This window comes from Apostichopus japonicus, chromosome 14, assembly GCF_037975245.1.
Source record: "Apostichopus japonicus isolate 1M-3 chromosome 14, ASM3797524v1, whole genome shotgun sequence".
NCBI lineage: Eukaryota > Metazoa > Echinodermata > Holothuroidea > Aspidochirotida > Stichopodidae > Apostichopus > Apostichopus japonicus.
In genome coordinates this window covers 15,088,574-15,111,730 of record NC_092574.1, presented here as the reverse complement: position 1 = coordinate 15,111,730, position 23,157 = coordinate 15,088,574, and the positions used below count along the sequence as shown (strand labels likewise).

Sequence of the window (23,157 nt, the reverse complement as noted above, 5' to 3'; positions counted from 1 at the left end):
GTGTATTTCTCTATATTTTGGGTGCGCACCTCACGACTGTAAGTTTTTTCATTTTATTCTTTGACTGGGCCCAGATCGGCTGTACATTGTTTGTTATTCATAATTATAATTTCTTTTGATCCAATCCAGTTGAGTTCTCCATTTTTTTTATGTGTCTTGCTCTGTGTTTGGTCATCACACCAAACCCAGAGTTTTCTGATCAAGAACAAACATTTATTTTCAGTGGCTAACACCCTTACATACAGTATAGATCTACTGTTAAAAAATGAAAACTTCTTATAGTGTGGTGTTATATAAGTGTAGATAACACCAGTTGAGAATCCCAGTTCAAACTATTAAAACATAAGCAGTAAAACATAGTTCACCCAGTTTAACCCAGCAAAACATAGTTGATCCAGTAAAACATAGTTGAACCAGTTGGACCCAGTAAAACATAGTTGAACCAGTTGGACCCAGTAAACAGTGTTGAACCAGTTGGACCCAGTAAAACATAGTTGAACTTGGACCATGCAGTTGGACCCAGTAGAACATAGTTGAACCCAGTAAATCATAGTTGAACCAGTTGGGAACCCCAGTTCACCCATTTCAACGTAGTTCAAATTTGGGCCAATTTCCGTATAGAAAATTTCAGTTGAACCCAGTTCAAAAGTTCAACTGGAATTTCCACTAGGGTTGGAATTGGGTGTTGTGTGCATGGGGCGTGCAAGGGGGCAAAAAAATGATTTATGATTTATGAAAAAAATAGAAATCATATAAACGAAAAGCCTTTCCCGGTCAGATAATTACACAAAATTGGTGTATAACAAAGACAAGGGTGTCTTCTACTCCACGTCTAATTTTAATGTCGATGGGTGTTTCAGAGAGGACAAGAGAGGGGGCTGAAAAGAGGGGGTTTTCCAAATTGTGCACTTATAAAGAACACATATTTCTATCGGGTCCTTTGGGCCACCTATCTCCCGAACGGAAGCAGATATGGACCTGGGAGATGCAAATTTGGGCTCCTGAGCATCGGTTAACCCCTGTTACGTCATTTGGGCGAAATCGATTTTGGATCGATTTTTGGCAAAAACTGCAAATCAGGTTTTTTGCCCCCCACGCCCCCAACCAACTTAAATAGCAATAAACAGACAAACTACCAAACTATTGCAGCTGCTATTTTAAAATCTATTTGTAATCTAAGAATTTTGGAAATCATGAGAGGAAATTAAAACAAACCAAAAGAGCTCTGTAGATCTTGAGAATTAAACCTTTTATTGCTATTTCAACCCCACTAAATATAAAACTTGTAAACTATGTGCAAAAATAACATACAAATCCAGTATAATCAGGCAATGCAACAATAATTGAAATTGTATTTAGACAAAAATATTTCTTTCGTACATATGTGGAAGACAAAAACCAAACCATATTTTCTTTTATGTTAATTTTTACTCAAATTCATGTGCGATTGACTTCAATACACATCATATCAAAATATACACCGAAATTAAAGCTATACATCTCCCATATACATAGAGTACCAGAAACAAGGTGTTACTTGATGGTAACAGCGTATATTACATTATTGTGGAGTGTTAGCTCAGTGGTTAACATAGGTGCCTTTCAATCATAAGGTCCCCGGTTTGAGTCACTCCAAGATTAATGTATGTCGTCCAGTTACAGAGTTGTTGACAATGTATAATCATGGACGTTAAATATGAATCTAAATGGCTGACTTCGGTCATCTTGCGGCTTTGATAAGCCAATGATGGCTTCTTTGCGAGTTCCTACTTGCAGGTGGATCTAAAATACATACATACATACATAAATTGTTGGCTATTAGTTATTTCAAATTGCAGTTATGGAATGGCGGTTTTTGTTTTCCTTGTTCTATTAGTGTCTTGCTTGCCCTATGTCTGATCGTTTGAAATGGCAAAGGGACTAAACATAGAAACTTATTTCTGTAATTTCAAGTTACTTTAGTTATTGTCAATGTATAAATGAACCAATTAAATTCCTTTGACTGAAGACCCATATAAACATCAAATTGATATTTATATCCCAGTACAACAACTCTTTTACCGAATTGCAAACACAAATATAAACACCAGAGTGTTCGCTGATTGATGGCTATAATCTTTGATACTTTCTACAACAAATGTTGACCAACTTAATGAGAGAAATGTCATCATCTGTGCTTCATTTAATACTTTTAATGAACCTGACATGGTAGTTGGTAAAGAGATTTACTTCTGTGGTACTTATAGTGAAAGCCCAGACACTTTCAAGGAAGGAAGAACTCTCTTTTATATTTCAAAATATAAAATGGTCTTACTGTCTCAAATCTCATCCAATATGACAGTTTTATTCAGCTGTTTATATTTCAACATGAAATTAGGCAAAACAAAGAATAAAATAAAAAATATTAATTCCCTTGATATGTAGTACTGCACTTTTCATAATCAATGGAAAAATAGACTAAACTATTTCCATTTATAAGCCAGAGGTATTTACAGGTTCACATCTCAAATTATTTTGCAGGTTTAATTCAGCTATTTATCATGAACACTACAGTTACAAAATATTCTAAATTCCCTGGGTACTCAAATGCTACACTTGAGTTGTTGATAATCAAATACAGAATACAATAACTTATCAACCCTCCAGTGATGTTTTTTCAACTACAAAATTCAAATATTTTGTAAAGTCTCAAACCAAATTTTTACGTATTTTAATTATGCAGCTGATTGTGACTAACATGTCACATGGCAAAGATACCACTAGCCTCGATATTTTGTTCTGAACCTGACTTTTAAAATAATTGATTGAGAACAGAAGATACAACCCTCACTATTATTTACAGAGCTTCTCTGTTGTTTTGAAGTCTCATATTCAACGAATCTACTAATCAGGCTTATCACAACCATGTAAGAAGGGCAAGTTCGGGCTTCAGAAAGTGAGAATATTTTAATATTTCATTTCTTCTATGACATACAGCTGCATCAAAATGTTCATTTCCACAATCTGCTGGTAACAAACACCATCGTCATTAAAGACACGAGATAGTGTTCTATTTCACAATTTAATCTTTTAAAGAACCTTTATGATCTTATTGATATAAATACTGCATGCTTCGTTAACAAATCTTAAAATAACAAGCTAACATTTTTGTCTCAACTAATAATGTTATCCTCAACAACGCTACAAGACATGCTGGTAACATTCGCTGTTGTCCAGCTCGTATACGAACTATGGAATATTTAGCTTAAGATATCGTGCCTGCAGACTTGGAATACAATATCAACAGATATTAACATGTTAAAGTCTGCTTCACTTTGTACAATAATAACAACTAAACAATACGTTGAACGTTATTAATATTATATCTCTCATAACACTGTTTGACAGAGCTTATAAATGGAACTCATATTATGTATCTAATTAGCACTTGATATATTATACAATAATCGACAAGAAATTCAAATTATTAAATCAATCTCAAGTAACTGTGAACAAAAACGTAAATTTATCTTTTGTTTCTGTTTGGTTGTGGGTATTCTACATTTTTAGGTTTTATAGAACAGTTCCTCTCACACCTCTCAATCCTCCATATTGTTATATGTTATGTTTGTTAGGTTTTATAGAAGACTTCCTTTCACAGCTAATTTCATACACATTCTTATATGTTATGTTTACTGTATTTTTACCTGTCAGTTACAAAAAACAAAACAAGTAAAACTTGAACTGACTTGAATAGAATTGAATTGTTTTCATATTACATTACAATAGTATTGTGTACTATAGCATATGAATCAGCTGTCCATAGGAACTCCAGCCCTTAAGCATTTCGACGTGCACACATACATGTAGTGACAACATCAGAGAGATTTTGGGGAAAGGGAGAAGGAGGAGGAGGGGTTAGGGTAGTGACCCCGGTCAGCACTAATTTGACACTCAGTTCTTACTTCCTAGCACCGATCAGAAATTGATAACTTTCTGACCAGCGCCCACTGATTGTCATAAACAGTACTTACGGTAAATGAATAAAAAAAGAGAACCAGGACATTTTAACTCAATTACCCGAGTCAGCCATGACATTGAAGAAAAACCGGCAACCAACACTCCACCTGGTCCTGGCTTCACCCCTGCTTGCACCCCTAATATGTGATCTCAAATCTCAACGGCAATTAGCTGCAAACAAACAGAGGCAAAGTTTGGAAATCAAATTGTGGGCAGACGCTAAGATTATCTTTGAGCTCCAAAATGACTACCATTTTTGTTTAAGTTCTCTCCCCATTATGCAATATTGTTAATGTATCAGCCTCAGTTGTTGATTCATTGCAGATTACTTTTATTAGCAAAGATTCAAAGTTTATTGTTAATACTGTCATTGATACCATGATCGCTTATATGTCTATCCACAAAGCACTAGCATTTCAACTTTATTGGTAAATAAAGCCTTGCATAAATAAAAATTAACAATCCTGGTTTAACACCACAAAATTCCTCAAGCTACAGACATTTCCAAGTTACCTATAGGTGGCAACTTCAACTGTCAATATCTAAAAAAACGGTACATAGGAACTGAATGCAAATTTCACTAGAATGCTTAGATTATGTTCCTCTTTAACATATGAAAAAGAAATTTTGACCTGGACTATTCTTTGAATCATTAGGCAAAGAGGAACATGAAATGAACAATCAAACAGCAAGATATCAGCAACTTTTTTTAAAATGTTTATAGGCGACTGCAAAATGCAGGCCTCGGAAATCAGGTTACGATACTAGCTAAATGCTAGAGGATTTTGCCGTTTGCCAGTAGATAAAAGACAAGACAAGGCATTGGCAACTTTCCAACTTGCTAGTAGACATTAAGAACAACTTTACAATGCATTACAAATATTTGTCAGGGACAACAGTTGTTCGGTGCCGTTCTATGGGTGCTCTGTTGCTCATATGAAGATGAAACAACATGCATGGTTTTGGTTGAATTGTTAGAATTGATAACATAAAGGATTTTGATGAACATTAAGAGCTGCATCGAGAAGCGGGCACCGCCATCAGTATTTGTGAAGATTTAGCATATTTCAAAGCTCAATATCTGAAAACCAGAAAAGCTATCAAATATTCGCTATTCAAAGACTATCAAATGATGCATACATTTTTCTTACCTCAAGTCACTCCTAAAAGCAAAGCAGATAAGCAATCCCCAGATATATGTTCAATTGTATCAATGATCCAAATCAAGTAGGTTTACTTAGCCACAAAATGGAGACACATTTGCTCTCGTCTCTCCTCTTTTACTTATATATATTTCAGATGCATTTAAGGAACAAAAACAAAACAGGAGGCAGGATAACTCCAGGGAGAGTCACCGTAGCAACAGACCTGATACAAGTGACTGGAACTGTCATCATCTGTGGCATCGATGGGTTTTGAATGTTGTAGACAAAATTAGCGTTATGACATGCAGCACCTATAAAAAATAAATAAATAAAGACAGGATTAAAGTGTAGCAGTGGACAGTTAAGGGAGAGGGTGTAAGTCATGTGCACATACAGTAAATTACTGCCAAAGTGTGACTCTTTAACGACCCGGAAGAGAAAAAAGAGGAATCAATTTAACAAATCGGGCAACCATCATTATGTTATTGGATAGCAGTCAATTTGTGCAGATACTGGTATCGTCTTTGGAGTATCTTTCATTCCATCAAAACACCCTGCACATTCATTATACAATTTATACAGACTTGCCTATCATGTTATAGCACAACTCAAATATAACGCATGAATATGTATGTAAAAAATATGTATAAAAAATGTATAAAAAATATGTATATGAAATAATATGTATGAAAACCTTGAACGAAGGAAACACAAACACCAACCATCATTATTGGTGACTGAGAGATAACCATAGGCGTAGGAGCCTAATTTGATTTGGGGGGGCTGTAACGACTTGCCCGAAAAATAAACCAAAGGTTTTTTGAGCGCTACGCGCGCATTTAACATGTTAATGTGCATATCATATAGGCGTTCATTGGTTATTACATCACATGCCAATAACATACAATCTTTTTCAGTGTTATTACCCTTCCATATTGGTTATCATTATTGGGGAAGTTGTTACAATAATAATGATCATAATAATATAAGTTTAATCATTGGAAAACACATTGCAAATTATTTTTCTTTCAGTAGGTGCCCGAAAATTTCTCAGCATATTGCCCGAATTTTCCCAAAATTTTGGGATGGGGGCTGCAGCCCCTGCCTCCTACGCCTATGGAGATAACTGTCATGAACGACTCCATCCCCAACCCCCCAACCCCCATGCCCTCCCCACCTCCACAGCTAAAGAGACACAAACACCAACCATCATTATTAGACCAAGTAGTTGTCATGAACGATTTCCCCAAGCTGCTAAGAAAAATGTTGTTCCATTTGGGAGATATCATGGATTATAAATTCTAATTACACCTAATCTTTCTGATATTTCTTTTAAATATTATTATCTGACATCTATATACTTTTACCTCTTTTAACACCAAGATCTTATTGCCTAGAGTCACTTTTGAAGGTTGACTTAGATTGTGACTAAAAAATATATATATTTTATCAGTAGGAGTTGTGAGTAAACCCAAATTTTTGTTTTATTAGTAGGAATTGTGAAAAAATCAGCAAAATGTTATGCAAAATAGGCAAAATGCTACGCACAATAGGCAAATTGCTACATGAATGAAAAATTTGTATAAACAGTTTTTGCATGCTGAAATATTACTAATCTCAGTATTTTATGATAAATAATTTCCATAAAACCGAAACATGCTACCCAAAATGTGAGCACTAAAGTTTTCCCCATTGTTCACGATTTACTAACACACATACATAAAGAAGGAGAGGTTCTTTATTAAAATCCTTCCCCTACCACTTTATGATTTGTATCGATGAAATTGTAGTCACCGTAGATCCATAGTCACACTGTTTGCAAGGCAAGTTACGTTTGCTTCATTTATGGATCACCACCAAGTAATGACCAGATAGTTTGGTGGGTAGAACCCTAAGGACACTTGTTTTATTACCATTCTAGCCAAATATTTCTCTCTCCTTAAGTTTGTTTATTATTTCCCCAGTCACCTTTGAGGTACAAAGTTGTTCCCATTTTCAACTTACCATACGTGCCATTTATTGTTGCTGCTACGACTGCTCCTGAGAAGTCGGGGTAATGTCGAACGATCCTCTTAATCGCATTAGTACAGGCATCGTCAGGGTTTATCCCCATCCTCATCTGTTCCACGACGAAGAAACTAAACAGACCAAAGGGAAATAAATTCAGTTTTCCAATTAATAATGTATTCCGTTAAGAAATAGTCTAAAAGATGGCTAATCTGTGGACCTATCATGATCTCATGGAGTACTGACACGGAGCAAATCGATCACAGTTCCACAATGATGCAAGTCCCGTCAAAAAGGTTAGGATCTTTGGGTATCCGGGAATAACCTCCTTGCAAACAACAGCACAGCGGTGGCTCGCAAATTTACGGTACAGCATGAACCACGTCGATGTGGACGAAAAAAGGTTCCACCAAGAAAAGTTGCATATATTCAATTCTTGAGGGAGGAGGTAGAGTTTAATAATTGAAACGGTATCTTATCATTATGTCTTTATCACACTCCTAATGTCATGTTAGGATCACTAATTATTCTCCAGATCAAGGTGATGACATAAATATGACATAAAACTAACATTGTATTTTGTGCATGTTTTTGTTCCTTCTGTTACTGCTACTTGTCATTTAGCCTCTGAAGAAGATCCTGCTAGGATCGAAACGTCAGGCCAACTTACTTTTACACATTCTCTTACACTGGCTCTCTAGTGGATAAGCAGTTTGCTAACAGTTTTATTTTATTATAAAACTAACATGTCTGTATGCTTTCAATCTCACAGCAGATCACATCCCAACAACGACCCTATTAGCTAGGCCCTCTCAAGAAAGTTCAACTCTGTAATTAGCGAAAAAGGCAGTGTCTTACTTCGAGACTAGAAAATAACAGATTTTCTGTTAACAGCTCAGGTGAAAAAAATTTATGAATTATACTACCCTGTAGATGGAGTAAAAACTGATACCTAAAATGAGGCCTTCTTTATTTATGTAAGAATATTCACAATTTTTCATCGTCAGTTTTAAATCTGGCAACTTCACCTCACTTGTTGGTATAATTGGAATAATAAGAACATATTAGGATACCTCTATCACTTACACTGTAAATTGCAGATCAATTGGAACTTAGGTTTCTGCCTTAAGTTATCCTTTTCACATAATGTTCATCCTATATTACTGTGCCAATTGCTATCAACAACTAACTAACCAGAACTGAATGTTATATCTCCCAGATTTAAAAGCCAATCTTTTCTGGCATAAAGTCACCAATGTCCAAACTCCAATTTGATAGAACTGTAATGTTAAAATTTCAGGAGATCTTTGAAGTTTTTTTTTTTCTTTACCATCAACGTTTAGTCATATTTAGAAACGATACAAAACACTTGGTTTAGGATCTCACTGAATGGGACTATGCAAAACTTTATAAAAAAAGGGAAATAATCCTACTATGTTTTTTATGGTTTAATAAAGATAACGTTTTCAAAGTGTCAAAACTTCAAACAAACCGACTCATAAATTTCTGTTTTGTGAAAATACTGAGTCAGCTGAAAATAAAGACTTTCTACGAAGATTTCGTAAATTTAAAAAGGACACACCTCGGAAGGAAACGCATCATGATGTCACCGTCTCCAGTCGCGGCTGCTCCCCCAACATCGTTGTCGGCGTATCCCCCCGCACCGGGGATGGGTGAGTCTCCTACTCGACTGTAACAACAAGGAATGAAACACGAAGAAGAAGATGGCTTAGACATCGTATCTATCTAATACCTCCATACTATCATAACTGGCCGTTTATTGATCACCATCTCCATCTAAGAGCTGCGAAGCTCAGTTGAAAGAGCAATCCTGATATTAGCATGGAACCTGTTCAAGCCAAGAACTTCTTTTTGTTTGCTACTTCACAAATCTCCACAATACTGTAACACAAGTCATCTTTTGTTACTGAATATGTTGTCCGTACAAAATCATCTCCATTGCAGTAAAAGTCTTTATAAAGGTTTCCATGGTTACATAACCACTGCTTGTTACTATTTCAGAACAGCACTAATGCTCTTACATCTAACAACAAAGACACAGTGTTGTGTACAGGCAACCTTAGTTACATAACCACAGCTTGTTATTGTTTCAGAACAGCACTAGAAGTGTATTTCTACTATAACAATGAAGAAATAGTGTTGTGCACAGGCTTCCCTAGATACACTGAATATGATAACTGCTTTCTTTCTACTGTTCCAGAATCATAGATCTAAGTGTGTGCTCATACTTTTGTATGCAAGAACACCGACAAGAAAGTGCTAACAGTTAAGAAAAAGAAGAGAAACGAAAAAAAAATACAAAAAGGTAACTATGGTCCAATTCTAAAGGTAAGTTTGGTTGGAATGCATTTTCTTCATGAACATTACCCATGAACTTTATGATTGAGGCCATTGGTCGAAACTCCAGCAGCGACATTATTCATTCGGTCTATGGCAATCATACCAATCGTGTCGTGGTTTTCTTGGGAGATGTCCTGATTGGCCGTGGGAGGAGTCATTTTTACGCCGCCCGGAGATGGCTTATAGGGTCCACAGGACTTGGATGGATCAGGCCATACATTCTGAACAGACAATGGAAACACAGCTGTCAAAGCAACTAGATACCAGGAAACAAGAGAGTAACTAACAAACAGACCTTCACAATCGTTTCCGTAATATCTTGATTCCATCCGATGCTAAATTCTCAGGTCGGGTCTATTAGTTTGAAGGAGTGGTTTCATTGAAAATAATTAATTAAATGATTTAACATCTTACTGTTATTCACCATGATTACCAACTCACAGGTCTGTGCTTATCATTTCCCATTTCAAGTCATTAATCTGTCTTCATTAATATCAGAATAATGATTAAAGTCACAGGAATGTCTTTTAAAATTGAAACAGTTTCTGTTTATACAGCCAGTTAAAAATTCATGTACTTTCATTTAATTGCAAATGACAAATGACATTAAGTTACACATTACATTAAATCGCAAATTACATTATAGATAGTGTTTTTACTTTATTGTACTATAGGTGTAAACAAGATACTTTTTAAGACCATAAAAAAAGAACTCAATTAAATTTCCAATTCATGTTTGAAATCAAAACAAACTTAATTGGGACTAAAATCTCCTAACAAGAACAGATGGATCATACATTTATCCTTTTATGACTATAAAAAGAGAAGAACAAATAAAACGATGCAACAACTACACCTAAAATGCAGAGATGTAAACAATCAATATCTCTCACCTTCCAAAAATTTGGTTGGCAATTATTTTTCTTCCATTCATTGAAGGCCTCTCTGAAAGCACGACAAAAGTAACAATGTCACACACAGTAACATGTTTACAGAAAATAATAAAACCCCTCACATCTGGCATCTTTATTTCATCACAGATAAGGAAAGAACTAAACCTTTCAGCTATGTTTAATTCGGTAGAGCTCATAACACGATGTTCAAGAGACTCATATTACATAAATTCGTACAAACCACATGTAAGAGAAGCAGAATAACAGCAGGAAGGTGCAACAAAGATGAAAGAAACTAAAGACATATTTTGTACAAATAATTCAGTGGTACAGTGGAAGATGTTATATTGTAATGATCACAAGAAGTGATACATCCTTGCACTTTCAAGGGACAATCAAATGTACTTTACATTAATATATTATCCTACGGAATATAAATCATAACTATTTCTGAACTTGTGAATCAAGCACCAGGATAATATATTTCAACTCTGCAATTTTTTTCCTCGACAGTTAAACCCTGAAGCGGGCCTAAAAAGTGGCACATATTTACATATATATAAATATATATATATATATATGCATATATATGTATATATATATATATATATATATTTATATATATATATATATATATATATATATATATATATCTTGAGAACCACATCTTAAGAAAAATTTATGCCAAAAGTCGTCACAACTTACACCGATTTATTTGTTGAAAGAGATTCTTCTTTGAATCCGATCGCTACGGCAAATTTAGTAGCTGTGAAGGAAAGATAACAAAAATCTGAAATTCGAAATTAAGAACACATTTAGCTTTCAAACACAAGGAGGTTAAGGGGAAGCAAGGGGAAAGGGGAGGTAAGAGTAAGAGAGGGGGGCACAAAACAGTGTACTGACATGACGTTTTAAAAAACAATTACACCTGAAAAACAAAGGGGTTTGTGATTCCTGCCACACTTTTTATGTTGGGTACAGTTTCTTCCAAAACAAACTTTATTTTCTGGAAGAAACTGGAAACCAGCATTTATGAGAAAAAAAAATTATAAAGTAAACTTTAAAATTGTGAGGAGAAAGTTTGATCAGGGAGAGAGGTTAGCAGCTCCTTGATTTTATTGTCTGTCATCTACAGGTAAACTCATTTAAGTGGGTGCTCAATCAGTGAGGCACTTCACTGTCCTGGGATCTATTTGTTATAAATTGATAACCCCTTTGACCCCAGTTCTGGACAGAGAACTTACTTAGATCAGCTTTTCTCATCTTATGATCGATGTGAACACAGTGGTTCTATACCTGAAGTAAGGTATACTGTAGCAATAGCAACTGCAGTAGGGTTATAACTTAACACTATGTTCTGGATGACTAAAAGTCTCTTGAAAAGTTTCGTAAATTTTCATCACTAAAGTTCTCATTAAAGTTTCAATATTTGAATAAATTTTATAAACAATGTACCGACACACTAAGTGAAATATATATATATACCAGCTGTCAGTATTTATAGGGCTTTACAGCTATAGAGATTACTTCACAGATAAGCTCAAGATACAAAAAAAAAAAACAATTAAATTGAACCAACCTGATTCACCGACCAAAAGGGTGTGCTTTGAAAAATTCATCACCGCCCGTGCGACTGAAATGGCATCCTTCACCCTCCGTAGATCTCCAACGGCTCCAATCTGCATAGTCTTGCTACATGTGAAGAGAAAGAATTTAAGACAAATAACTTTGAAATGTTGAAAAATGGAAAGAAAAGAGACAAAGCATCTATTGTAAACAGCTCTTGATTATTTAGCACAATTATTTTCTGAGTTGGGACAATTTTCCTGTAAAGAAATTTCTTTGTCAACAATGAACCACACACCCCCTACCCCGCTCCCTACTATCTCATCCATCCAACACTCAATAAAAAAGTAGAACAAATTTTCAGGGTACAAGTACCTTTGCACTATTAGCTATATAAGCAAGTAAGAAATAGCTAGAGTAAAGTGGAATTCATGGAGAAAGACAGACAGACAGACAGAGAGAGACAGACAGACAGAGAGAGAGACAGACAGAGAGACAGACAGACAGAAATCAAATTAAATAAAATTAAACTTTTGATACGCTTGTAGACAAGAGCTGAGCAAAAGGGATCTTTATTGTTGAGAACTTTACAGAGCTTATTAGAATGGACACTGACTGAAACAAACTTATTCTAGATCCGAGGCAGTCTGTCCTCACCAATGCACGAAAGCTCCCAAAAGAGAAGAGAATGATAAGAATATTGACTAACCCATCCATGACCATGGCATCCAGAGTGGTCTCCCCAATATCATCAGGGCTGAAAAAATTTGAAAAAAGAAAGAAAGATTTATGGTATTAGACAAAGTCATGTCTGTATTCAATAACGCAACACTTTACATGTTACCCATATTCCTAGATTCACTGATATAGCTAGAAACATAATGTCCTGAAGGATTTTTTTGTTTGTCTCTCCGAAATTGACACTACTTATTGCGCTACCTCTTCCATAGGTGCAGCACCTCCTGTGAACATGCTACATAATTTCGGCTACTTGTGTTCTGGTCTGGAACGCATCAGGTTTATAACAATGTCCATTGTGACACAAGACAGAATGAAAGAAAACAAATAACAGAACAAAAAGCCAGCCACCATGTACAGATACAACTGTTTCAGCTCTCAGATTATGTATTCCACTAACCAGGACAGGTGCCCATTTTCAGTCTCAACAAATGTTTGATGTCGTTAGGGCAAGAAATTACATAATTAATGAACAATGGAAAACTGACAGCAGGAAAATTAGAAGCAAATTTGAAAAGAAACAATAAAGGTTTAATTATTAAAGAATAAGATTTGACCAGTGTGTACCTTCAGGAAGGACTGTGCTTTACCAAACGGACTTTATATCCAGCCCTCAGTTGGTGGAACTCCCTACATATTCTGCCATTTGTTTTGCTGGGAATACCACTCAGAAGCCACAATACACAATTACAAAAATGATAAATGTTAATTTTACGCAATTTTAATATTGCCATTTCTTTTTAATTTTTATGTTCAACGCTTTTATAGACCTCAGAAGAGAATTATGATGGAAGTTGTGTTTTAGGGGTACAACAGATCATTGAGATTGATTTAAATTACTTACTGGTTTCCGTAACCCACTGATCCATCGCACTGAAGTTCTTCACAGGCTGAGCAACCCTGAACGACAATATCTATTGCTGGTGCCCCAGCATCTAAAGGCTGCCAAGCTGTAATATGAAGCAAGAAAGAAAATACTTTGAATACTGAATGTTTTTATATACAATTTTGCAATTAAAGTGCAAAAAAAAAAAAACCCAAAACAGAATGCAAAAATGCATAGAAGTTTTGATGACTTCATTAGAATAGGATGCTGCTTGTTCACCAGAAACAGCTCTTCTAATATAGATGTCCTGATAATTTCTACCATGAGATATCATGTTTAAAGGTTTCAGGGTTTTACAGCGGGTCACCCAGATGACCTTTGACCTCCACCAAAAATGATCTGGATGCCAAGTATGAAAAATATCCATGCTTCTTAACTTGAGATATCGTGTTTACAAGGTTTTCAGTATTTGACCTCTGGTGACCTTTGACTTCCACTAGAAAGAACATAGTTCTATTACTCAATATAACACATCCACATGATACATATGAGAAGTATCGATGCTTCCTATCTTGAGATATAGTGTTTGCAAGGTTTTCAGTGTTTGACCTCTGCTGGCCTCAGATGACCATTGACCTGCACCACAAACAATAAGGTTCTTTCTCTCAATGTGACATATGTACATACAAAGTATGAAATGTATCCATGATTCCGCTCTTGAGATACCATGTTTACAATGTTTTCAGTTTTTGACAGCTGGTGATCTCGCATTACCTTTGACCTCCGAGAAAAACAATAGCCTTCCTCTTCCTAACATGACACATCCACATGATACGTATGATATCCATTCTTCATAACATGAGATATAGTGTTTACAAGGTTACAAGCCTACCCAGGACAAACAAAAAATAGTCAACTGTGGTAGGGTACATCGATTGAAAACAACATACTGTCAACAACCTGCTGTAAATGTTATCAACTTTCACACCTCTATTATAAATTAAAGAAATGTATTTTAGATCCTCCTGCAAGCAGGAACTCGCGAAGAAGCCTCATTGGCTTATCAAAGCCGCAAGCTGACCGAAGTCAGTCTCTTACATTCATATTTAACGTCCATGATTATGAATTGTCAATTGTCAACAACTCTGTAACTGGACGACATACATTAATCTGGGAGTGACTCGAACCGGGGACCTTATGATTGAAAGGCACCTGCGTTAGCCACTGAGCTAACACTCCTAAATGAATTCAATGGAACTGAAACCAATCATTAGCATAATTGTAGCATTTTTCTGACGTGGTATCTACGATATTTAGTACTCACTTTGAGAGGTTGCCATGGAAAAATTCCATGTATTGATGATGAGAGGTAAGAGATCTCCATTCATAGCCAAACCGATGGGTAAGTACAGCTGAAGACACAGTAAGACTGAGGCAAGATGTTGCTTTCCTATCATCTTCATTGTGTTGATATTTTTTAATGCTACTTAACAGAAACCTTGAATAACAGAAACAAAAGAAAGAAAGAAAAGAGTGGCAGTTCAAAAGTGCAACATTTGCAGAAGTACCACAGATTGATTTCACTGTTATGAGCATTCACATTGCTGCAATACTTTTAAAATGGTACATGAAATAGGCAGAGGGTTTTCAACCACAAAAGGTTTGGAATTGCTACTCTCAAGGCATCATCAGTGGCGGAGCTAGGGGTATTGGTCAGAGGGGGCGAGAATGGTCTGTAGGGGCGCTTTCGACACTATCTAAGCGGAGCGCCACCACAGGTTGGCGCAGAGCGTACAGAATTTTTTTGAGTAGAGATACTCCCTAGATAGCTGGAAATGACCCTTTCCGGGCATTGCTAATTTGCAGATAAACGAAGAATAATTAGCCGTAAGAGCATTTTGTCAGAAAATGACACCAACAAAATGTGACAAATGTCAATAGGTAGATGAGAGCGCAATGAATTCAATAATCGCGAATAAGTAAAAAGTGGCAAAAAGCTGAAAAGGGCGCCAGCAGTCCATTTGAGTCTGTCAGGGGGGGCATTCGCCCCCTGACTATATGGACGCTCCGCCACTGGGCATCATACCCGAGCAACATTTACAATTGCACCAGAGAGGTGAGGTCAAGGGGCAAGCCAAGGGCCTCTTCATGTACATAAATTAAGTACTACTACCAGCGTTTTCTGTATGTATCATTGTAACCGTATGTGTATCTTCACCATCAGGTGAGACCTTGACAACTAAGAGTTCATGAATTTCTTGGCAAAATCCATTTCCATCCACTGTTGACCACTATAAAGTAGTTCATAAGATTTAAGGGTTACTGGACTTCTTACATTCTGTAATGTTTGGTTTTAAGTACTTAAAAGTATGGAAAATTCACAAACATTTTCAATGGCTAAACTTAACTTTGTATAAAGTTTGTATTGCCTGATTAAAAGGGCTGAGTGCTTAAAGAAGGTAAAGTAAGAGTCAGAGTATGATTTTTAACTTCCTTTGAAATTTGATTTTACAGGACTCAATATACTTGTAAACTGTCAATTCAGATTGTCTTTGAAAGTCACATGAGAAGAGTGGACCAATCTGGTTCTTTTACTTGGGTGTCGAAGAAATATGTCTCTAATAACCAATTCCTCATATTACCCATGTTTTATCGTATCGTCTGAACTATCCTTGTGTGATCCTCTCTTTGGTGTGTATTCTCTTTGATGCTGCATTACATAAAGTGATTCCCAATTTAGGGAATGGGGATTACATTATGGCAGAAATTAAATGTACCTTTACCGACATTAAAGGAAAGGGCCCAATTCCTTTCTCACCACTGCACCACAGTATGTGATGATATATCATAAGGCTCAAACAATCAGAACTGCCAACATATTGAAACACGTAACATGAGGGATGTCTATTTAACAACTGCCATTTGGAAGTTTTATGAACAAGCAAGGAATTTCTACTGTTGCGATCATTTTCAAAGTGGGCATTATGTTTAAGTGAAATCCTTTAACAGAGTATAGTCCATAGGATAAAACGTTATACTAGACTTTCCATACTGGCTACAACAACCTTAGGTTAGAGAAGCAAGTTACAAAACAAACATTGCATAATTAGATACACTGATTTATTTGGTCCAACAGGAGCACACATATATGCACTTTAGTTTAGTAATTCCCAAGGGTTAGGAAGCCATGGAACCTCATTTTGAACCCTATCTATGTGATGATCCTAGATGAACACCGGCTCACCAAGCCTTCTCTTTTCGAACTGAACAAAACCCAAATTTGCAAACAAGAAATACCTAATCCACAATAGACAACGCTGCAATTTTGCAATGCACAAATTTGAATAGGTCAAAACAATCTGGTTCCTGGAAAGGATTTGAACCTACGTATAAAGAGTCGAAAGTTAGTAGTACTAGTACGTAGTAGCCATAAATCTAGGCCGACGTTGGCATAGGCCTTAGGCTGCAGTAAGTCTAACGTGGGGCGAAGTCACCGCGTAGATGACCTAGTCTAGACTAAGTTAGAGCCTGGCCAGATAATATAATATAGCTTAACTAGCCTTAGTTAGGACTAGGGCCTAGTCTAAATACGTTAGGTTACTAACTTATAATAACTCAATACAACAAGTTTGACAAACAACTTGGAACTTTGATTTTTGAAGGGGAGAGCAGATATGTCGTCAAGACGAAGAAGATACTGAAATTCGTCAATGCAGCTTACTGTTTCTTCTACTATTGTGTCTTTTTGACTCTTGAAAATGGTGAGCGACTTCACGGTTTAACTATGTTTACAGATCAATTTCCTACTGGAACTGGCTTACAGTAGTAGTAGTGGTTCTGTTTATGTTGATACATGTGACAAAATCAGATCTCTGCCCCTATTTTGCGCAACTGTTCCTATATTGCGCCCTCTTTTCGTACGAACCACAATATGGCCGTGGGTAAAAATAAACGCCTCTCGAAAGGAGGCAAGAAAGGCTCCAAAAAGAAAGTGTAAGCACGAATATCTATACTGTTTAATAAATATAACTTCTATCTTTCGGTATGAGTGAAAAATAAGTAAACTGTTGTCGTGATGAAGAAGATAAATCATGATTCTGTGTTAAGCCCGTAGACGTCAATTGTTATAACGTCAAGTTAGGCTCTGCCAAATTACGTTATTCACAATAGCCTAATGTTAAACTACCAAGTTGCACATTTTGAAGTCTTCATAAACATAGCCTACGGTAGACCGCATATTACTAGTAGTTAGGTATTAAGAGTTACTTCGCCAATCGATAGCTTACATTCTTATGTAGGCTAGGTAGTGAATATGGGCAAAGGATATTGTTTTGGTGGCCCAGCCCTGAGCCTTATCCCAGTTTTGTGCACATAGCAGAACAACAGTGTTACTGTTGAGTGTTGGCCTATACAAACTGGCCTAAGGACAGGCAGCTCAAACTTTATGTTCATGAATGATGTTAATAATGTTCATGTTACATAACTTGAGCATTCAGTGTGCAAAACAAGAGATATTCTATCAGTAAAAGTATTTATTTTAACTTGGAGCAAACTTCCTACCTGATACCTAGTCGTAAGAAATGATCGAATTGATGCTCTGGTCACTGAATACTGCTGATGACATATCAAAGAGGGGTTCATCATTCACATATTAAAATTTCAGTGTTTGATTTGATGGTGAGATTGCCCAATTTTTCCCATTTAGTCACAATTTAGTATGGGATCTCAACCTCAGAAATTTGGTGAACAATACACATTACATAATACCATAGTACTAACCTACTCCTAAACTAGTTGTACTTTTTACTAAAAGTACTTTACTAAAAGTACTTACTAAAAGTACTTTTTACTTTGTTAGTCCTGACCTATGTCTTCTTAATTGTGCCTATTAGTAAAGTGTTGTTGTGTCAATGCAGCAAATTAAATGTCTTCCAAATGTTCCGAAAGCAATGAATTGATAAATTTATCCTCTTATTTTTGATCAGCATTGACCCTTTTACCCGTAAGGAATGGTACGATGTAAAGGCTCCAGCCATGTTCAACGTAAGGAACGTTGGTAAAACCTTAGTCACCAGGACCATTGGAACAAGTAAGTATTTAGTTTCTTATTTTGTTGAAATGATGGTTGTTGGAATTGTGTCAAACTTCTCAACCGCTTATATTTTTGTTTTGCCAAATAAATTATACTTTCACAAACAGTGAGGGGTAGGGGCCTGGGCCACCTTTTTTAAATATTCATTTTGACACCAAAAACAAGTTAAAACAAATGTTTGTTCAACACTTTTAAGGGAAATAGTGGGAAGCTTGTCTCATTGTATTCCTCACTTTTTACCAATATTTACCTTGTTATGTATCACTTTTTTGTCATATTAGTTTTGGTGAACCTTGGTTTTGGCTCGTCTGGTTTCTCTTAGGCTTCTTATAAGGCTTGTTCTTGGGAGTTTTGATGCCTTAGGCAAGTCTTCAGTCTGTTCATTTGTGACTTAGCCAACTTAGTATGTCAGAATCACAATGTAGAATTTTCTTTAACACTTGTTGTGGCAGAAGACCCAGTCTGAATGTGCCTTTAAGTTCTGAGTATAAAGGCATATTTCCAACCATTTAATATCTAATATCTGGTGAAAGATGAATTCTGCCACAAATCACTGTCACTATTTGTAAATATTTGCAGGATTATTATAGATCACTAGCAGAAATGGTTATTTTCAAATAAATACAAAAACAAATTTAGTTTCAACAGGATATTTCAGTAATCTGTACAACGTAGTCTTTTGTTTATCTTAATGAAGGGACGCGGAGGGGAAGTCGAAGGAAGGGTCAGCCTGCTCGTTAAGACCAGATTCAGAGACAGCAGTATACGATTTCACCAATTTATTCAGGGTAGAAAACAGAAAACGTAGAGAACAGGAAAGCATAGAAAGCAGCCCCTGCAATATCAAAGTGACAAAATACAAAATATATGAACAATAAAAGTTACGACATACAATACGATATGGAACACTGGCAGTTACCATAAGTTGAAAACACTATAATACAATGGTATGAGATATAACTCGAATAAATAACGCATACATATCCTCAGAAAACCTAGCACAATTCACACAACCCTACGGTGATGTTTGCTTATAAAATCATAAAGAAAAGTAATCAATGTAATCAACTATATCACAAACTATGACAACACAACAACCATCTTAGTGTTACAGAGATAAATATAAAATAGGAACACATTCGTAGTGAACTGAAACTCGTAGTCTAAATGACATTTTACCAACCTCGCATAATCTCAGAAATCTAATATCTCAACAACACAAACTAATAAAGGATAACAAGCTACTATTAAAAGTTGAAGTACATTCCCAACAGATACTCTTTAATACAGAAGGTGAATTATGGAATGATAATCTCTCTTGTTAAACCAGCTCTAGGTGAAATAAGACAACCAGATCAAATCAAAAAACAAAATATCAACATTAAAATGGAACAAAATAACAACAACTCCTTTAACTGTACAAACTGCTTGACTCTCTATACCTACTCACCAAGCCAAATATGTCAATTACAAGTTGTGCCCTCGTAGACAGACCTTCACCATCGCACAACCGAGTAGCCTGAATTAATAAAACCAACATACAGCTAATGATATATTGTTCATAAAACACTATAAAAGAATGGTGAACAATGTGTTACTGACCATAGTAAACCTTATCACTTAAATCATATAAACAACAAACAATGAACAAGAGAACATTTATAACTAAAAAGATATAAACCACTGCAAAATCCTTATAACCAGTGTTACGTCGCTATACAGAATTGTAATATGCACTGATCCTTAAATACATATTGTGACAATCATCTTAATCTTACATTATTCTTTTAATGAGGTTCAACATATTAACAGTAAAATATTAATAACACAGAAAGAAACACTGCTGAATGATCAGTACAATTACTCCCTACCATGCCTATATAACCACAATGTGAACAGTCTAGGCTTATCCCTCTGATTCTTGCCAAAAGGTGTAACCTAGGGCCTCCAAGAATTGATGAAATTATCAATTATACATACTGAATTTGTAACATGGAATATGGATAAATAAAATATAAAATTAAGCTTACATAAGATATAAATTGAGTGTTCACATGCTGTAATATGAAGCTGAATAAATCACATCGAAATTTCATACAAATAGAAACTCTTAACTTTGTAACGTTAAATTTCGTGGAACTGATACCCACACACTATTTAAGTGACCAACTTTGCACTTAGACAATATCGTGATTATACATAATTTCAATCAATATCTTATAGCCTCATTTTAAACCAAAACAACAACTAAAGAAACAGGTGTGACAATATTAAAAATTTACTCACCAACAGAACCAAAATTAACTCTTTATCATCGTTTTATACTGGAAACGGACAACTTTTCTTCTCTGATTCTAATAAAGACCATGCTCCTTGAAATTCCCACATGCAACTCCTACCCACGCCAAGCCAGGAGGGTGCATTAGCATAAACTCAGGCTAACAAGCGCATGGATATTCTTAATAATTACATCCAAACCCCATATTACTTCAGAGAATTGACTATAGCACCAAATTATAAGTATTTTTTAAACATGTATACATAAGAAAGTAAGAATCAATAGTAAAACAGACTTACAGGATGAAATTTAAGCAGCACTACTTTAGCTTAAAGATGTATCTACATTAACAAAATCAGGGAAAGTGAGGTTATAGACAAAGAGATGCTGTTGACCACATGCTGCCCATGTGGACCAAGCTATGAATAATTCATGAGCCAGTCAATTGCAGAAGAACAATAACATGATTGTACTAAGGACCTATTTTCAACTCACTACATTAATTTATGATTGTTACTCTTCAGAGATGGCTGCCGATGGTCTGAAGGGACGTGTGTTTGAGGTCTCCCAGGCAGATCTTCAAAACGACGAAGGTGCATTCCGAAAGTTCAGTCTGATCGTTGAGGATGTTAGAGGCAAGAACTGTCTGACCAACTTCCACGGGATGACTCTGACCAGGGACAAGTATTGCTCTATGGTCAAGAAATGGCAGGTGAGATAATCCAAGTAACAGAGACGTCAATCACCAAGTCTCATGGAAGATAATATGATATGTGAAATATAACTCAGTTCAAGATAAACTGTCATTCAGTGATGTCAGAGTTGAAACTTCTCTTAGGATGGCTTTTTTGGTACTTTTGGGAAGGTGAGAGGGGGGGGGGTAAATTAAAGTGGGGAACTTTTCTTTTTATACATGTTGAGGGGAGGGGCTGGATAATGACTGGAAGTGGTCACATTCAATGTTGTGCAGGACATTGAAGTTGCCTGCACTGAATTTGATGTGTTGATGTCTTCCTTTGATTGTTCTTACTAGACCTTGATCGATGCCAGTGTGGACCTGAAGACCTCTGACGGTTACTTTCTCCGCATCTTCTGCATCGGCTTCACCAAGAAGCGACAGAACCAGATCAAGAAGACTTCCTACGCCCAGACACAGCAAGTCCGAAGGATCAGGGACAGGATGATCAACATCATCACAAAGGAATGCCAGAACAATGACCTGAAAGAGGTGGTCAACAAACTCCTCCCCGACAGCATTGCCCACGACATTGAGAAGGCCTGTCACAGCATCTACCCACTCCACGATGTCTACATCAGGAAGGTCAAGGTCCTGAGGAAACCCAAGTTTGATAGTATGTTCACCATTTAAATTACATTGCTGCCAGTGGTAAATAAGCTCCTGAGCAGCTAAATGGTTGTTGCAACCATGCAATATTGTATTCAGATCAATGAGAAACCTTGTAGCCAAATAATGTGTGAATATTATTACATTGCTGGCGAGGGACATTGCAAACTTACAACCTGAATTAAGACACAGCTTCCTGTGTCCTTTCTGTTGATTTCTGTTATTTACGATAACCATGCCCACACATACACAAAAAAAAAGAAGCTATTGCCTGGCTATAGTTGCCAGTGGATTTCACTGGCAGCCAGTAGAGAAAAATATACAAAAGGATTTTTCTGCCTGTAGACATTAAGAACATAGTTACATGATAAATCTGTTAACAATCACCAGTCGAAGAATTGGCATATCTGTACCTGACATAAGTCCTGTATTAACGCTTATAATCAGTAAATATTATTGGACTGCTATCATAAGCCTGTACAATAGCCGATTTCTTTGGTAATTCAGGAAAATGCCAGTGGGAACTTGATATTTTAGCAAGTGGCTGAAATGGTGAAATTCTAGGCCGGAAATGGTGAAATTCTAGGCCTGTAACAATCTCAAAGTAGAATGTTTGTAGTAATTTCCACCTGATTGTCCTTCCCTCTTTTAGATGAATAGTTGTTTCAGTGAGGTATATTTTTTTTTCCCCTCATTCAGTTGGTCGTCTGTTGGAGTTGCACGGTGAAGGAGCAACAAAGACAACTGGAACAGAAGGTGAAGAGGGCGCTGCAGTGGAACGGCCAGAAGGGTACGAACCACCCATCCAAGACAGCGTATGAGATCGTTGATATGAAGTTTTGAAAGAAATGTACATTCTTGAAATTGGTGACAATTCAAAGGAGATTAAAAAGAACGAAAAATAAAT

At 36.2% G+C, this 23,157-nt stretch overlaps 2 protein-coding genes across 3 annotated transcripts; one reads left to right on the top strand and one right to left on the bottom strand.

Annotated features, from left to right (window-relative positions):
• Nucleotides 1–1,234: 1,234 nt before the first annotated feature.
• Nucleotides 1,235–17,389, bottom strand: LOC139979662 (N(4)-(Beta-N-acetylglucosaminyl)-L-asparaginase-like). Of its 2 annotated transcripts, none has more exons than XM_071990678.1 (12): nucleotides 17,257–17,389; nucleotides 14,860–15,033; nucleotides 13,554–13,659; nucleotides 12,681–12,728; nucleotides 11,985–12,097; nucleotides 11,111–11,171; nucleotides 10,406–10,457; nucleotides 9,540–9,733; nucleotides 8,734–8,841; nucleotides 7,149–7,282; nucleotides 5,368–5,455; nucleotides 1,235–4,170 (listed from the first exon to the last, which is right to left on the bottom strand). In XM_071990678.1, the coding sequence occupies exons 2-12, from the start codon at nucleotides 14,996–14,998 to the stop codon at nucleotides 4,167–4,169; spliced, it is 1,047 nt and encodes a 348-aa protein (XP_071846779.1). In that variant the 5' UTR covers nucleotides 14,999–15,033; nucleotides 17,257–17,389; the 3' UTR covers nucleotides 1,235–4,166. The 2 variants fall into 2 exon arrangements, with proteins under 2 accessions (XP_071846779.1, XP_071846780.1); XM_071990679.1 differs by lacking the exon at nucleotides 17,257–17,389 and adding an exon at nucleotides 17,141–17,159.
• On the top strand, nucleotides 17,374–23,156 carry LOC139979663 (small ribosomal subunit protein eS1-like). Its single transcript, XM_071990680.1, has 5 exons — nucleotides 17,374–17,528; nucleotides 18,521–18,624; nucleotides 21,430–21,617; nucleotides 21,939–22,257; nucleotides 22,950–23,156. The coding sequence occupies exons 1-5, from the start codon at nucleotides 17,467–17,469 to the stop codon at nucleotides 23,069–23,071; spliced, it is 795 nt and encodes a 264-aa protein (XP_071846781.1). The 5' UTR covers nucleotides 17,374–17,466; the 3' UTR covers nucleotides 23,072–23,156.
• Nucleotide 23,157: the final 1 nt, after the last annotated feature.

Excerpts from the sequence above, each read along its gene's own strand:
- LOC139979662 (XM_071990678.1), bottom strand. The coding sequence starts at position 14,998 with ATGAAGATGATAGGAAAGCAACATCTTGCCTCAGTCTTACTGTGTCTT. Across the intron at positions 10,458-11,110 it reads CTTTCAACAAATAAATCGGT|AGAGGCCTTCAATGAATGGA; the intron begins GTAAGTTGTGAC and ends TCGTGCTTTCAG. Across the intron at positions 8,842-9,539 it reads CTCAATCATAAAGTTCATGG|TCGAGTAGGAGACTCACCCA; the intron begins GTAATGTTCATG and ends TTGTTGTTACAG.
- LOC139979663 (XM_071990680.1), top strand. The coding sequence starts at position 17,467 with ATGGCCGTGGGTAAAAATAAACGCCTCTCGAAAGGAGGCAAGAAAGGC. Across the intron at positions 18,625-21,429 it reads CACCAGGACCATTGGAACAA|AGATGGCTGCCGATGGTCTG; the intron begins GTAAGTATTTAG and ends GTTACTCTTCAG. Across the intron at positions 22,258-22,949 it reads GAGGAAACCCAAGTTTGATA|TTGGTCGTCTGTTGGAGTTG; the intron begins GTATGTTCACCA and ends CCCCTCATTCAG.